This window comes from Sceloporus occidentalis, unplaced genomic scaffold (assembly GCF_023333645.1).
Source record: "Sceloporus occidentalis isolate IW3139 unplaced genomic scaffold, rSceOcc1.0.p SCAF_8, whole genome shotgun sequence".
In the NCBI taxonomy this organism is placed as follows: Eukaryota; Metazoa; Chordata; class Lepidosauria; order Squamata; family Phrynosomatidae; genus Sceloporus; species Sceloporus occidentalis.
Window position 1 is genome coordinate 45,497,877 of NW_028316988.1, and position 18,246 is coordinate 45,516,122.

Below are 18,246 nucleotides of genomic sequence, written 5' to 3' on the forward strand. Positions count from 1 at the left end.
ATTTAAATTAATTTCCCTATCACTGAAACACGCCATTCTGAGATAGCAAAAGAACTTTGGCATCATTTAAACTGTAGAAAAGTTCCCATTCCTTGTTAAGAAAGAAGTCTCTCTTCAATATTTTGTTTATTGTTGTTGTTGTTGTTAGTGGAGTAACACATCTGAGAAAAATAGTGCACAACCCTCAGACTGAGATTTGCCCTTCCTGATTAAAGCCGATTAATCAGCTGAACCAATTAAAACTTGCAGATGTAGTCACTTTCATGGTATGATTTTTCTTTCCTGCATCAGCTGCGTAAATACTGTAAAGCTGCAAGTAAATAATCCATTGCCGTGCTGAGTCTCATAAGTAATGGAGCTAATGCGTCTTCCATCTTTCCGGTGATTTTAAAGTGTTGAAGTAGCAAGTTACCTAATTATGATTTCTGATTTACCTATCTCTTGACAGAGCCAGAGCATTAAAATGCGCTTGGATATGCGCACGCACAAATATTCTTGTGTATCGTTTGGGGGAATGTGATGGAATATGCATAATTAAGCCTGACTCTCTATCACAGTTCATTACCATCAAAGGGTTTCATCAGAGATGCATCTAGTAATGGAGTGAAATATCTATTTACACTGCCTTACGTTACACGACTATAGATGTTAAAGTCTTCCAATAATAAGGAACCATATCAGCTCCTCTGCCTAATGCAATTTTATGCCCCGTACCTCTTCTGGAGTGCAGAGAGTTCTTCTCTGTCACAGGCCACCGACTCAGTGATGAATACAAGTTGAGCCTACAACAAAAAAAGATGCAATACATTCTGACCTCTTTTCATAATTCCAGCCTTTCAATTCCATTTCTCCTCTCCTCCCTCATTTGATTTTCCATCCTGCCGCAAAACACAAGCACCATTCTATGCCCATAAACCATGCTCACTCTTCACTGAGATTTTGGTGAGTGCTTTCCTCTTAAGGAGTTTGCCTCATGGAGAGAATGCATGTGCTTTTGGAAACCTTTGGTTTTCCCAAGACCTACTGATACATCTTGAATTGTGGAATATTTTCTCCAGAGAGACAGTGGACAGACATCCCAAAAGGAGAAGCTCTGTGCTGCCACTGGATGTGCGGGGTTGGGGACGCGGCAACCGGACGCCACTCCCCCACCCCGCCCAAAAAGGAGCTTCTTTTGTCAGCACTACAGGAGCACCATAAGGGTCACATTGTGCCCTCATGATGCTCCCTGTGTGTGGCACTGTTTGTGCTCCACGCATGAGCAACATCATCATGGCATGCCCCATGTAAATGGAGGCGCACCAAGATGGTGCACACAGTAGGGCTTGGGAGCATGTCAACACTACTGAGCCCTACTTTCGGCACCAGGCTGGTACAAAATGCCAGTCTGTACCAGGCCACAGTTCTCTATTTGCATCATGGGGCCCTTTCACACTGTATCATTACAGAACTGTGATTTCCTCTTTAATTGCCCTGACTATGGAATCCCTAAATTGCAAGTGTGAAGACTCTGTAAGAATCCATGGCAATTCAGGTGGAATTATGATGCTATAGTTTTGTACTGTGAAAAGGCCTTGGTTGTCATTTCAGCACCAAAGAGCTTTGTGCATTGTGCATAGCAGAGTGGACATACTCCAAATATGTGTGGATCCAAACTACTTAATTTTAACATGATATCTCATTCCAAGCCACCTTGAAAATTGCAATAAAACTATGCAGAGGGCCAGCTAAATTCATGGGTTTAAGGGAGGAAACTGTTGGCAACACAACCTGAGAAAGCATTTCCTCGGCTGTATGTTTTGTATGGTGGTGGCAAAATGAAAAAGCATAGTGCTAGTAGGTCTATTTCATGATTACGATGGCTTCATAGCCAAATGAAAGAATAACAGAAGCTGCCTAATGGAAATGTCAAGTTGAAAGCAAGTGGTATTTTTGAACTGTATGGGATCAGAATGAAGTAAAATGTTTTGTTTTCTTGTTTCAGTTTTGACCTAGTGGCAATCGGAGGAATCTCGGTCACTCTGCTCTTTGACAGGTCTCCTTTCCTTTCTGTGAAAAGGACACTTTGGTTGTCCTGGAACAGATTTATTGTGGTGGACAAAGTAGTCATGCAAAGGACAGAGGTGGAGCCACCCTCTTGTGACATTACTAGCTTCATCAGCCCCAATCCAATCGTCCTTCCTTTTCCTCTGACATCCTTTGGAGGATCGTGTCCAGAACGGGGAACAATTATACCAGAGCTACAGGTAAGAAAAGCACAAGCGGAGTCACGTTATTGCTAGAATGGTTGCAAATAGCTGAGAGTTGGGTGAAAGGGGCTATTTTATGGAAGTACCATTGAACTGATATCATGAGCAATATCCAGTTGCATATACTAAAATTATTATTCTTATCGTTTAGCTGCAAAGCGCCATACATTTGCATGGTACTTTACAGATACAATCAAATTTCTAACATGGTTCATTTCAGTTCAGAATGTAGTGATAATGAATGGTAGAATTCACCGTACAGTGATTTAGAATTGTCTAATTTGACTCTATCATCATGGTTATGCCCCCAGACAAGGGCTCTAGCTAAACTAACAAAACAGCCTGAGAAACAGTTTTCTCCAACATGATGTGCAACTCTTTTTCAGGTCATCCAGGAAGAAATACCTATCCCTTCCAGCTTCGCGAAGCTGAGTTACTTGAGTAGCCGAACGTCGGGATACAAAACCTTGCTGCGGATTATTCTCACACATTCCACCATTCCTCCTGGAATGACGAAAGTCCATCTTACTGTCACTATCGAAGGGCGGCTGGCTCAGAAATCCTTCCCTGCTGCCACCAACTTGGTCTATACCTTTGCTTGGAATAAGACTGATATTTATGGCCAAAAGGTGTCTGGCCTGGCAGAAGCAATGGGTATGCCCTTTTTTAAAAGGCTAAGCAACATTTTTAACATATAGTGTCGATATGGTTATAACGGAGCTATTACACTCAGCTCATAGCCTTTTCTGGATGGCGGCATTTATACATCGGACTGTTCAGGATGAATGATTGGTAACCCTTCCACTGTACAAAATTATAGCACTGTGTGATTCTACTTTCACTGCCATGGCTGCATCCTATGGAATCCTGGGATTTGTAATTTGGTGAAGCACTGTTGCTCTCTGGCTGATAAAAATATTATACCTACATCTCTCTCTCTCTCTCTATATATATATATATATAGAGAGAGAGAGAGAGAGAGGGAGGGAGGGAGGGAGGGAGGGAGATCCCTTAGGGTTCCAAGGAATCATGGCTGAGAAACCCTGAGTTAGAAAGGGCTACCTATATTGAATACAAGTAGAATCCCAGTTCCACCTGACAACAGTGTGGAATGAGTAGGTGGGGAGATGGTGGGTGGGACTATTACTACTACTACTACTACTACTACTGTTTGTATCCTGCTCTTTTCCCAGAATTGAGACTCAGAGCGGCTAGCGATTTCAGCCCCATCAAATATTTACACACTCCTTTCAGCCTTTCTTCTTTCTTCTTTCACTCCATTCCATTTTCATCTATCGGCCACATGTTGTTGAGATATTGTGAGATTGCTCCATAGATCTCCCACGTTTTTCCTACTTTGTTTCAGTTCTGTATACCTTAAGGTTACTCTGGCTAGGAATATAAATTTTGGTTATTTAATCCTCTCGTGTGAGAATATAATCTTGCAGCAGCTGTTTTGCAACTAGTAAGTTTCTTTAATGCACATTCAGCTTTTCTAGTCAAAGGATTGAATGGGGGAAACCGGCAGAGAGCCAAAACATATATAATTTTTTTTTGTCTCCTTTGATTCCAAGAAAGGCTCCTCATCAAATATTCCGGTAAAACTTAAGAGTCATGTATAATAATTATGCCGTAATACTAAATGGTCTTGGAATAAATTTGAAATAGCAAATTGAGTGAAAAGGGCGTTTTCATGTGCTCTAAACGAAAGCAGATGGGCAGTAAAAGACAGATAGAAGGGTGGATAGAAAGATAGACAGATAGATTTCCCAGTCTTTTACTTACGCTCTTGCCTTCCAGCAAGATCTATTAGCTTCAAAGTAATGGATTAGAGAGTGCAAGGTCAGGGGGCAGAGCAGATGCTAGCCCTCTGATATAGATGAAAAAGGAGGCTTGCTATGATGGACTGGCTCTATTCGTTCACTTCTGAATCCAGCAGATCTACAGCTGTAACTATGCCACCCTGTAGACATCACATTTTTACAGCCCTGATGAAACATTGGTAGGGTAGCAAGGTGACCAAATGGGATCAGACCATGCCTCCCATTCGTGATATCTAACTGCTGCTACAAAGGTACTGCCCTTAGGATGCATAGCAACCACTGTGACCATTTCAGCGCAAATACGAATCAGTGGTGGGAAAACAAATCTCATTGAATCATAGAATCATAGAGTTGTAACAGACCACAAGGGCCATCCAGTCCAACCCCCTGTCATGCAGGAAACCTCAATCAAAGCATCCCTGACAGACAGCCATCCAGCTTGAGTGAAGGCTATAGCTAGATATCATACTGAAAACCCTTCCATCCTCTAAGGCAGTGGTTCTCAACCTTCCTAATACTGTGACCCTTTAATACAGTTCCTCATGTTGTTGTGACCCCTAACCATAAAATTGCAGTGTCTGGGTTACTAAGACCATTGGTGTTTTCCAATGGTCTTAGGCGATCCCTGTGAAAATATTGTTCAATCCCTAAAGGGGTTGCAACCCATAGGTTCGGAGCCACTATTCTCAGGAGTGGCCATAGCTCAATTGACAAAGTGCACATTTGGCATAGATGTTGTCCCCTGGCATCTCAAAGTTAATAAGGACCAGAGAATATAAAAGACTTCAGCATGAGACCTACTGCTGGGTAGATAATATTGGGCTGGACGGAGAAATAATCTGGCCCACTGAAAGTCAACACAGCCCTAGTTCATCTCAGCATTGTTTTTCTTTTTAAGATATACTGTACATTTTTCGTATGTGTGTGTGTGTGTGTGTATATATATATATATCCTACTGCTTATAGCTGTCCCACACCTCTCCAAAGGAAGAGAAATGCTTATTTACAAGCCAAGCGCTTCCCTCTAGGAGCGCAAAGCAATTACCGTCCTTAGTTTTCAGGGACTCTTTTCCTCTTTGCCCATCCGCTCTGGGATCTCTGCAGGCATCGCATTACCAACCGGCACACAGTGGTCCTTCTAGGATCTGGAGCACATCAGCTCTGGCAGCAACAGTTTATTTTGCATTCTTCATCATAATGAAATAGAAAAATACCTTTGACACTTTGGGAAGGGGAAGAAAAGCTATTCTCTTTTTCTGAGATGAGTTTTGCAGTTTCCGCTGTTTCTGTTGACTTCTGAAATTTTCAAAGTGTCACCACTTTCTGTTTCTGCTGTGAAGGGCAAAATCTCCATAGCTTCCTATAGAAGTCTTCCTCCCACTATGGTTAAACTGAAACTCCATCAACCTTAGTAACATGACCAATAATGGGGGATGGCAAGATTCAGCCACGCAACAGATTTTCCTCGTTCTTAACTTACAGTCTTTATTTATTTTATTTATAATATTTAAATATTAGAGATGACATGTTGTGGTTTGAGCATTGAACTATGACTCTGGAAACAGGAGTTCAAATCCCCGCTTGGCCATGGAGACCCACTGGGTGACCCTGGGCAAGTCATACTCTCTCAGCCTCAGAGGTAGGCAACGGCAAATGGCCTTTGAACAAATCTTGCCAAGAAAACCCCATGATGCATTCATTTTAGGGTTGTCATAAGTCAGAAATTGCTTGCAGGCATGTGCTTGAAGGTGTGTGACTTACGGCAACCCAATATGGATAAAAAAATCAATAAGAAGTAGCCTTACTGTGGGATAAGCAGGAGTTCCTTAGTTGCCTTAACACTAGCCCTCTCACCCTATGACAGCTCTTGGTTGGTTGCTGATGTGACAAGGCCTCCTGAAGACGAAATGTGAGTGTCTGGTGAAATGTATAGTCACCAGCTCCATTTTTGATAGTCAGGTACACATGATACTTTTAATTGGTAATTTAATTTAATTGGTAAGGCTAAGCTAGGAAAGGTCAAGTGACCATGCTTCATTACATAAGAAGCATTCTCAGAAGCATGTGGAACCTGTGTCACAGCTGCACCACTAAAGGTGGTATTTGACACAACTGAATGTCTACAAGATTGAGGAGGCACTATCTGTAAGCTAGATATGCCCCATGGAGCCATGCCTTGCCTGCTAGTCTTGCACACAAATAAGAGCCAGTCACAACAAGAGTATAGCCTCAATCATTCATCATGGCCCATGGATAGACCAAAAGCAGAGAACTGTGGCTGTCCAATGTTCTTGTACTGCACCTCCTATTTGTTCTGGCCATCTTAGCCAGTGGCAAGGGTTTATAAGAGTTGAAGTCTGACATCACTTAAAGCAGTGATCACTGGACTGTGCTCTTTAAAGGATTTTGGACTTCATCTCCCAGAATCCCAGACTATCGGCCAACTTGGTGGAGGCTTCTGGAAGCTGACGTCCAAAATCTCTTTAAGGGTAATGTTTGGGGTCCACTCACCTAAAGGGTCACAGCTGCTTCTCCCAAAAAAGACAATGTTGACTATGCAAGATGAATTGCTTTTGGGATTAATCTGGGCAATGGAAGAAGTAACTGCCAGTAACATGTTTTTTATTATCTGTTTGCAGTGTCAGTAGGCTATGAGTATGAGACCTGCCCTGATTTTGTTCTGTGGGAGAAGAGGACTGTAGTCCTGCAAGGATTTGAGTTGGATGCTTCCAATCTGGGAGGTTGGTCCCTGGACAAACACCACATTTTGAATACACAGAGTGGTAAGTACATTGTTATTAAATTCTATAGAAGAAGCATTGGGGGGGAGGGGGGACAGTGAAAACTGTGAATGCTTACAGTTATGTCAAAATAAAATTTAACCACTTTTACGATCCCACTTTCATTGTGCTTTTTATCTGGTCAGTAGAGCATGGTGAATCCTCATACATCCAAACTTTGTTCTTCCATCTGATAGAATTATAGTGGTTTTGGATTTTGGAAGTTATCTAGGTTAGAACTTTTATTGTGTGACATCCTTGTCCCCTCTTAATCTTCTTTTCTCCAACTTCTTTTCTTCAACTTTTCCTGCATAGTCTACATTTTGGAGAAGCAGCTGTGACCCTTCAGGTGATGTCAGACTTCAACTCTTCAAAACCGTCATGGGATTTGCTTTTCTTCAGCATCCTAGTTATCCTCTTCTAGGCACATTCCAGTTCATCTGTGTTCAAGAGGGGCAAACCTCCCATATCCAGATTTTGGCTAATTTTGGTTAATTATAAATTTTTAAAAAAGAAGAAAAGCTACATTCTGTCCCTGCCATGCCTAGGAGCAATTGAGAACCTGCCTATTATCAACATTGCAATACTGTTGAAATGTCTTATTACTAGAAGTCAAAGGCATAGCCATGATAGTCTGAAAAATCAGTATACAAAGGGATCTTGCAACATCTTTGAGAGTAACTAAAAGAGAGGAGTTGGTAGCATGAGCTTTTGTGGAATTGAATCTGCTTCCTCAGATGCATGGGGTAATGTGGAAAGTCTGGACAACAGAATCAGTATATCAGTATACTTCCATTTAACAAAACAAAACAAAACAGAACCTATGGTTGGAATGGCGAGAAGGGTCAGAAGGGACCTGAACCATCAACTTTTGCAATATTGTCCTTAGTTTTCAGAAGCATGTAGTGGCAGTGATTTTCCAGCATGGCATAGTGGTTTGAGTATTGGACTGTGACTCTGGAGACCAGGGTTCGATTCCCCATTCAGCCATGAAACCCACTGGGTGATGTTCAGCAAGTCACATACTCTCAGCCTTGGGGCCAGGCAATGGCAAACCTCCTCTGAACAAATCTTGCAAAACAAACAAAACCTATGATAGGGTCACCATAAGTCAAAAACGAATTGAAGGCACATAACTACAAACACCATTAGTAGCAGTGATTTGGCGAAACTTTGGGGGAATCAGAGGATGCAGCTGGTGGATTTCATTAAGATGCTTGCCCTTCCTTGCTCCCACAATTTGAGCACGGCTGCCGGAAGAGTACAGCATGTGCTCTGAAACTTCATTAGCTGAAAGGTCAAAAATAATTTATCACTTGATCCCCACTAAAAGTTCAAGAAGAGGTCTCATCAGTTTGAGCCAGGGAAAATATGTATTTAAGGTTAATGCTGTGAGTCGAACCTTTAAAAACTCTACGATAAAGTTCAGTCTGCACTTTTTTGTATTGACATTAAGAAAGGAATTTGTTTTGGTTTTCCTTTGATTTGGTTGTGCGTTCTCTCTCAATTTATTCAATTCATAACTCCAGAACGCCAACCTGAAAGCAGTTTGCTAGCGGTGTTTGCACATTTGTGAGTGATCCAGTTGGTGCATGTACAAAAAATGTGTCTGAGAAGTGTATATATTTTAAAATGTGCATGAAAAAAGTTTATGTCTAGAAAAGGTGCCCAAACTCTAGTCAGTCAGAGAATAATAAATGTGTCCAAAATGTGTGGATTGAGAAAAATGTGCATGGGAAATGTGTACAAATTTCCATGAAACAAAATTATAATCGGATACAGACAGATGTCAGAATGGGCTGCAATGCAGAAGTGAGAAAATCTCAACAAAATGGAGTTTTTGCTCATTGTACATCTCTAATTGGCATATGCAGAATTGAAAGGAATACATTTTGAGTGACTTTCTCATTTAAGAAGTTATTTCTTACAAAGTTTGCAGCAGTCAACTAAACTAGATAATTTGTTCTGCTGGGAGGTAATTGCTTGGGTGAGAATGCGGTGAGAAATGTCATCCATATAAGAAGAAATAGCAGCCAGAATACAATTAAAACAGCAGTGCCCCCCATTCAAATAGCATTCCTTCAATGTCTTGACTGCATCTGTCTTCCTGACAGTGAAGCCCCTCAATGACTGTCTGAATTTCCAAAAATATGTCACCGGTTAGTAACCTAGATTTATTTATGCACATACACAAACCATTTTAGCTCAAGTCAAATCAAAAGACCATTTGTTTTCTACCTGCATTCATTTGGGTTCTCTTTCCTGAGCATGACATGGAAGGGCTTAGCTTTGAAATCCATTTCTGATGCCATGGACATGAGCAGAATGCGTCCCTCATTGTACAGCAAAACCTACCGCTTTTGACCATCTCAGATAAGAGAGGAGAGAACTTCTAAAACAAAGTAAAGTCGAAGGCTTTCACGGCCAGCATCCATAGTTTTTTGTGAGTTTTTCAGGCTATGTGCCCATGTTATGGAAGAGTTTATTCCTGATGTCTCGCCAGCATCTGTGGCTGTCATCTTCAGAGGAAGATGCTCTGAAGGTGCCAGCCACATTCTCTGAAGATGCCAGCCACATAAGCTGGTGAAACGTAAGGAATAAACTCTTCCAGAACATGGCCACATAGCCACCAAAACCCACCAAAAAGCTATAGAAGCATACTATTGAACAGGAGAAAAAAGGGCCATATTCATGTGTTATTTACTTTGTGGATCCAACATGTGAGAAGGTGAGTGTCTGCCCCACCTTCATCTGTTGTTGCTTTCCTCATAGAGAAAACAATGAGTCTGAAGACAAGATAGACACTTTTCCATCCCTGCAAGAACCCTGCTTTGTATTCTTCTCTTCATATGTGGGATCATCACAGTAACCAGCACCCAAATAGGGCTATTCTACTGTAATTAGGTCTTTTTTTAAAAGATGCTTTTACTTTCAGATAGAACAGTCCTTTCCTTTTTTCTCTGCTGGCTCTGAATTATTTGTCTGGCCTCTCAGTGCAAAGAAGGAGATAAAGGTCTGGGTTTGTTAGCAGCCCCGACTTGCTTTCAGACTGATAAAGAGGTGCAGCCTCCAGTTTCTCAGAGAAGGTACAGATAGTGCAAAGGTGTCATCAGGACGATGTGGAAGACCCTGGGAGTGCCACTATTAATAGCTGGCATTTCAAGAAAGCTAAGAAAATCAGAACAGCTCTGTTATTACAGAGGACAATGAGTGGTGAACGTTTCTCTGACCCTTGTCTCTTTGAGACGTTATCAGCTGCCGAAAGAATGGAAGTGTGCACCTTTCTTTTCTAACCCTTGATCAAATGTCAAACATTTGATGGACAATGGGTACTATGTGTACATTAACAGGGGTGCAGAACTATCAGGAAAAACATCATGGCCTAAATCCAAGCAGAGTAGATCTATTGAATCCATTCTTGTAAATCCCATTGATTTAATGGGCCTGCTCTAGTTAAGACTAACAATCACCTTAGAAAAAATTGGGAGTGAAAGCAGGATCCATGCATTACAGTTCACAGTCATATCACTTTAGTATACCTCAAAATCATGGTGTAGAAAGGCTCAGATGATTGACCCAAAGCATTTTGCTACTGGTTTTTTGTGGGTTTTTCAGGCTATGTGACCATGTTCTAGAAGAGATTATTCCTGATGTTTTGCCAGCATCTGTGGCTGGCATTCTCCGAAGATGCCAGCCACAGATGCTGGCGAAACATCAGGAATAAACTCTTCTAGAACATGGCCACATAGCCTGAAAAACCCACAAAAAACTGTGCATGCCGGCCATGAAAGCCTTCGACTTCACATTTTGCTGCTGATCTGAAGAAGAAGATATTTCTCCTTTCCATTTCGTGTATTGTCACCAACTGGGCTGGCAGCTCAACCTTATTTCAACACTAATATTAGAACTATATCCTCAGTATACCTGAAGGCCATATGATAGCTTGGGGATTGCAAGATAGTGGTGATCAAGGTTTCTCCTTCCACACTTTGCTTCTATCTCCCAGCATCTCTCAGATACCTTGCTCTGAATGGATCAACTCTGTGGTTACAGTAAAGGTTGGCAGGCTGTGGTCCTTCCGTTGCTGTTCAGCTGCATCACCCATGATTCACATATCCATGGGAAGAAGATGATGGGAAATGTAGTCCAACAACACTTATTACAGATAGCATTTGTATGTTCATACTCACACTGAAGTTGGTGATCTGGCCCCATACAATTGATAATCCGGCACCTTATTGCCCAGCCTCAACCATGCCTCCTCTAAAGCCTGACAAAGGCAGTAACAACTCTTTGGCTCTGAAAAGTGCAGATGTTTTCCAATATTTCTAACTTGTAGATGGGTCCCATAATGCAAGATGCCACCCCCAGAGTCTTCCATAACTCTTTGGCTTCCTGATAGTAATTATTATTTACTTCATTTACTTTCGTAAGCCTGACAGATGTACAGTTGTGCCATATTTAGGAAAGAAGATCATTTGTAGGATGCCATTATCACAGGTAGGAAAGTTGGTTGAAACAGAAGGGATTGTCTCATTGCAACTGGCCAAGATGCTGGGAATAACGCTGCTTTTAGAGAATGACCAACTATTAACTGAAGAGGAGATTAAAAGTGGGACAACAGATAACTAGCAAACCCTACCATTGCAAAAATTGCAGGTCTGATTCTGTGGTCAAGTATTCTAACTATATTGTAATTTTGTTGAGGCCGAAATATCTGCCAGAAGAAGTAGGAAAATCTCCTACATCTCAAGTGCTGGAGAAAAATATTCAACATGCTATTTTCAGTGATCTGGGAAGGGCAAAACAAAGAACCTTAATCTCATGCAGCAACACACAAACACAAAGAGAGATGCTGAATTCTACATTTCAAATCAAAAAAGGGACTTTTTTAAAAAGAAAGAAAGAAAAGAAAACCTTACATTTAAGAGCTTTAAAGAGACTCAATTATAGATAGGTCATTCGATCTGATCTGGCTGTAGACGTTCCAACATTTGCCTTTCTTTCTTTAGGCATAAGGAAACAAAATCATTTTCAGGACATCTACTGCTTTTAAAGGTCTTCCTCTAATGGCTTTGTGCATACAATACTTTCAGCAGTTTGAAGGCCAAATGATTGCAGATTAGATCTCCTAACATTTCTGTTTGGAAAGCATTTATTTTAGAGAAGAGGAGGGGAATGTGCAGGTTTTTATTCAAACCTTTTGGCCTGCACTGTCTTCTGAATCTAAATCTGTTGTTATCCCTGCTGGGGGAAAAGTCACAAGTACTAATATTTGAGCTGGTGGTTGGTCTCCTGGCAGGGAGAGTGGCAGCGCTGGGGCTGGAGGCAGAATTTTGATTGGGGAAAACTACGTTGGGAGGAAAAGGTTAAATGTTAAACACCCCTTCCCCAAATGGTGCTCCTCTGGGGAAAACATACTGTTTTGCAATTTTTAAGGAGATTCAGGGCTCATCCTGGAACGGAAAAAAGTATCTGGAAGCATCAAGGTTTTCCATTCTTTATGTTTTGATTTTACCTGCAGATTCCCACGTTTGCATTCAAATTCTTTTTTGGAAATATCACCCCCACCCTCTTTGAATTGATCTTCTCCCCCTTCCACTCATCACGGCCTGATTCCCATTACCTTTTAAACCGGATCACAAATTGGTTTGAACCGCTTCAAATGACCCTGGTTCCCACTTGAATCGATTCGCTGAAGCGATTCAGAGAGGAGGGCCATGCGCTAGATCCATTTAACCCACGTCTTTTTGGCGCTGATGTTTTCCACGTCTTTTTGGTTAAATTGATTCTGCACAAGTGTGAACCAGATGTGGATCGGAATCAATTTAAATTTTCCCTTTGACTGGCTGGAGCGGGTCCATTTAGAATTGATTCATTAATGAATATGAACCACAACTGGGTTATTTTACAGGGGAAAAATGCAGTCGAGGCAAATGTAGTGGGATCCACCTCCGCTGTCGAATCCATCCATCCATTCAGATCACAAACCACTTTTTTTGTAAGTGGGAATGAGGCCCATGTGTCATATCTGTTGTTGTTGCTGTGTGCCTTCAGATCATTTCGTGTGGGGAACATTTACCGGAGAAACATAAAGTCTTACTGTGGCAGTGGGTTGGGATCTGTCTCCAGAAGTCAGGAGGCAAAGGATGAGAAAAAATACTGCATTATTTCATTGTTATTAAACCATATAACGTCTCCTGGTTTAGGGATCCTCAACCTCTCCCTTTCATTCCCCATCCAGGGCCATTGGTATGCATTAACAAGTAAATATTCCTTCCTTTCCGATGCATATCATTCTTTGAAATTGCAGCAATTCACAGTAAGTGTTCATTCTCATTAGGTGTGTCCTGTTTTGCCTTTGGGATGCCAGCCAAACCCTCAGTCCAGAGTCTCATCATTTCAAGCATTGAGGGTGAGAAAGAAAGGGAGCTTTTATCACCAAGTCATTGCTGGCAAAAGCATTGGAATTATAATCCAGTCCAGATTCATCATGAGGCTTCAGTCATGGGGATGCTCAGCGGCGGGGAACGGATTTTACCGCACAGTGAGAATGCTGCCACCGCTGCCGACCAACATTGCCATCCCGTTCCAGATGCGTCCCATAGGGGGTGATTTTCGGGAACGTTTGAGAAGCGTTCCCGGAAATCGCCCCTGGGGAACACATCCAGAACAGGATGGGGATGCTTGGTGGCAGTGTCAGCATTCTCATTGTGTGGTAAAATGCATTCCCCGCCACCGAGCATCCCCAGAACATTCCATTTTGGAACACTACAGGCCCGTTCCAGGGCCAATGCAGTAAAGTTCATTGTCTCTCTTTTTCTTGGCATATCTCTATGGGAGTAGGCACTGGTAAGTCTGACTCAGGTAGAGGGAAGCTTTGCTTTTGGGACCTTGGTCCTGGTATTGGGTGCAGGACTACCTCCAGAGGCTGCTGGAGTGGTTGGCATGTCCCCTGGGCTCTCATTCTTGACATGCCTGGCTCCTGGAGGCAGGGCATAACAAGGTGAACACATAGCAGAAAAATTCTGTTTTGGGGGAGCACATGCACATTTTAGACAGAATTAACTGCAAAGATTCTCGCCAGTCCAGCATTTTCTTGGGTGGGTTTTCCTGACAGACACATTTTTCAACCATTTTTAAAGATATCCTTTCCATCCCTAGTATAAACTGGAAGATGGCTGACTCTATATCTCAACACATCTAGCTGCATGGTAAGGTCTTTTGGAGCATGCGGTGGCATTGCCTTTTAAAGCCCAAAGGTCTTTTTAGGGTGGTGATAGTTTTTCATTTTCAAAATGCAAGGGCTGTGCATTGTTTGGGGATGCAAGAAGCAGTACATTGTTTTACGGCGCCATAAGAAACAAAAGCCCTCTTTTTTATCGTTAACCATAAACAAAATCTTTGCACATATTTCAGCCATGCAGAGTCTACAGGGACCTGATTATATATTGTTACTTGTGGGAGAAAGATGAAAGATGTTTCTTTTCCACATTTAGTCACAGACAGAGGCCAACTGTTCCTGTCATTTCGGTAGATTCCTATTGCCTGGGGAGGAGGTCTCTGTGTCTATTAAGCTGCTCTTAAAAACCATAAGAAATCCCCAAGAGAAATCTGTATCCTACCTCTTGTTTCTCATAAACAAGATGTAAAATATTTCCCTTCTCCGTTCTTTGAATTCAGTATGGAGTGCCAAACCACCATTTGTCTTCCAGGAGAGGTGTTGTTTTGTTGTTTGGGGTTCTTTTGCTTTTGTTTTTAAATCATAATTTCATATTTATTCATAAGGTATACTAAGGCGTCTAAAATGTGCTAGCAGACGTCCGACTTTGGCCCTGGGTTCTGCTTTGCTGAGAACGCAGAGTCCAGAGCTCCTTTGGCCATTTGTGGTGGATGCTGTTTATTTTCCAAGACGATCACAAAGGGATGGTTAACCGTAAGCAGCTTTTCAGTCTCATATTTGCCTTGTAGGAACGGCCATGAAATATTCACAAGCTTCACCCAGCGACGCTCACACGGTGCCACTTCTTATAAAGCACTGCCAGGGAGGACTGCCTAAGTGCCAAGATCCTTCCAATGCCTGCCACCTCATATTATTATAAACAGGCCTATTCAAATGGGTGGTTGCCACCTCAGGGGCCCTGGGAGTCAGGTCATTGCAGGATATGATCTCGGATATCACTATGGGTTAATGTAGCCCATGAAAACCATGGGAATTCATCTCCTCATTACCAGCAGATTAAAAAGCATATCTCCATGGTTGCCTGCATAAATAAATAAGTGATTGCTCTTAGGAAGTATTGTGATGTTTTGCAGACTGGGAGCTGATTTAAATTGTCCGTGGTTCATTCCCATTTCTTAATGACAAGCCAAGCGTGCGTAGTTGAAGGTAGAATTACACCTATGCGGCATAAATCAAATGTGTCTTATACGGTGGCATTAAATCAATGTACGTTAAGTTTAAATTCAGTGTACAAAGGATAGAATTTAAAGAACAGTATGTCACTATGGGTTCGTTTGGTGTTTTTCCTTCCATTCTGCATGTCGGATGACATTTGCGTTTTGTGCAACACTTGGAAAACTGCTTTTAAAAAAGCAATTAGTTATGGTTCCAAGACTCCCAGAAGTAGTTGGTTATCCAACGTATTACCATTTCAAACTGTAACTCTTTACTGTTTGTATTCTTCAGAAGTAACTACAGTGGTATCTGCTGGGGTTTGGTTTCAGGCCCTCCATGGATATCAAAACGCATGGATGCTCAAGTCCCATTAAATGGAATGGCATAGTAAAATGGTGTCCCATATACAAAATGGTAAAGTCAAGCTTTGCTTTTTGGAATTTACATATATTCTAAAGATCTTTGGCCATATATATATATATATATATATATATATATATATATATAGTTTTCAAGAATCGTTGTTGCAATCTGAAGGAAACTCTGGAATTGCATCTCAAGAATATTTTGTTGCTAAACTGTTGGGTATTTAGCAATAACAAGGTATGTATTTTTCTGATGACTTCACAGTATGAGAAAATGGAGTTTGTTAGAAGATCGGGTGTTAATATCTCCTTGCTTTGGAATAAAAGGGTTTAACATCAAGAACAACAATGCCAGTACTTTAACAAAAAGAACATCGTGTTAGAAATAAATTTCGTCTGATTCTCACTCCCACAGGTTAGGAGGGGGGACCAAGGCTGTTTGATAACAGTTCTTCCCTTGAGGGAAAACACTTGGAGGCATCATTATTTTGATACGCCGCCAAACAACATTCATCCCACTTTGTACTTACGGTTTGCAGTGCAATTTAACATTTTTCCCTCTGAAAATGCACAAAGCATTTCAGCAGATTTCTGTAACAGATACCCATTTCCACCCTTCTTTTGAGACAGATCAGCTTGGAACGCATTGTGAGTGTTATTTTTAGGCAGATCACCGCTTCCCCCACCATATTAATTCCCACAGTTTTGGAGATACGGAATCTAAAACTGAATTATTTGCTCATAGAGAAGGATCAGTCTTCCCCCCCCAAGAATCCTTTGGTTTTCCTTTAAAGGTCAACAGCATGGCTCAATGGCTAAAGTAAGTATGTGAGATCGATCCTGAATTTAAGCATATTAGATATGATTGTTGTTGCACACCTTCGTTTCTGAATTGTGGTGACCCTAAGGTGAATCTATCCTGGGGGTTTTTTGGCAAGATTTGTCCACAGGAGGTTTGCCATTGTCTTCCCTTGAGGCTGAGAGAGTGTGACTTGCCCAAGGTGGGGTTCATGGTTAAGCTGGGACTCAAACCCTCGTCTCCAGAGTCATAGTCTAACACTCAAACTGCTACACAGACATGATAGCAATCTATAGATATCTGAAGGGATGACTTGTAGAAGATGTAGCCAGCTTGTTTTCTCTTGTTCCAGAGACTAGAACAGGAACCAATGGATTCAGATTACAATAAAAGAGATTCTACCTAAACATTAGGTAGAACGTTTTCAATGCAGGTCTTGTGACATTGTCTCCTCTTCTCTGATGTTTGGTTCCAGGTCACTTTTCAATGAGGATTCACCTCGCAATGGGACAGCAAATAGGTCCAGACAAAATGCTATAAGCAAATGTATCCACTTACTATGTTTATGTGTGTGTTTTCTAAACCAGGTATCGTACATAAAGGAAATGGAGAAAATATATTCATCTCCCAGCAGCCGCCAGTCATTTCCACTGTCATGGGCAATGGGCACCAGAGAAGTGTCTCCTGTGCCAGCTGCAATGGGCCTTCCCACACCAGTAAACTCTTTGCGCCCGTCGCCATGGCTTCTGGTATGGACGGCAGTATATATATTGGGGACTTCAATTTTGTTCGGCGCCTCCTTCCTTCAGGAAATTCCATCAGCATCTTAGAATTAAGGTAAGAAACTTTGGAGAGCTTCAGGGGGAAAAAATGGATGGAAAAGCTACCTTGTTAACAAATATCTGGGGTAGCATTGGTCCTTCTGTGTTTCAGGTCACAGTCTCTTATCCTTTAAGAGCCTAAGCATTTTGGAGCAAGCGAATTAACTCAGTGAAAGAGTACTGTGTGTGCATTTCAGGCAGAGATGGCTTTCCTCCTAGTTTCCCTGAAAGGCCTCTTAAGTTTTTAGTTTCAACACATGATCCTCCTTTTCTTTGACAAAAGTCTCACCTTGGGAGGACGCTTCCCAAAGGCAACTTAGGGGCTCGACAGACTGTCCCGAAAGGGTGGGCTAAAGCTACCCATTTTTGCTCCTGACGGAGGGTGTGCAACCGCTGCCATGAGTGTGCCATTGGCATACTGGCGCATATCGATGATGCAAGCGAAGTGCTGCAATGTGAAGATGTTGCACCGCACTTGTGTCATGATGGCAGCCCCCGTGTGGATGAGAGTCCGCCATTATGGCGCCGCCATTACAAACTAGGGTTCGGGAGCGTGCAGACATTGCACGCTCCGGGACCCTAGAATTGGCCCCAGACTTCCGCTTTGCAGCAGTCTGTACCAGATCTTAGAGACCAAGGTTGTTTTATATAATACAACTACACACAGAGTGGGGGCCGTTTTTCCACCCTGTGGGCCACACCAATGCATTTAAGTGAGGCTGAAGTTGACAGAACATTACTTATGGGGTGCCATTTTGGCTGAATCTATTTTTCTGTCTAGGGGGGTATTTGGAGGTTACAAGGAGCAAACTATACCCTTTGGGGCACTTTTTGGAGATTTTAGCTGGTTTGAGGGGCAAAAAAAAAAAACCGCCCTAAAATTTCTCCCATGTGGCTTTGAAAGGCTTCTGAGGGCCACATTTGGGTACCCCCAAGGGCCACACGTGGTCCATGGGCTGTACCTTACTTACCACTGTTGTATATGCAGCTAGCTTCTTTTCTCAGCTCTTT

The 18,246-nt window shown here is 42.0% G+C and overlaps 1 protein-coding gene across 10 annotated transcripts in view; it reads left to right on the top strand.

The window, feature by feature from the left end:
• LOC149308809 (teneurin-1) overlaps positions 1–18,246 on the top strand; it is a 293,986-nt gene that overhangs the window by 214,212 nt on the left and 61,528 nt on the right. For all 10 annotated transcript variants that reach the window (XM_089536504.1, XM_089536512.1, XM_089536509.1 and 7 more), the window contains 4 exons: positions 1,985–2,246; positions 2,636–2,903; positions 6,712–6,855; positions 17,002–17,251. In XM_089536504.1, coding sequence (XP_089392630.1) covers positions 1,985–2,246; positions 2,636–2,903; positions 6,712–6,855; positions 17,002–17,251 — 924 coding nt within the window. The remainder of the gene's footprint in view (positions 1–1,984; positions 2,247–2,635; positions 2,904–6,711; positions 6,856–17,001; positions 17,252–18,246) is intronic.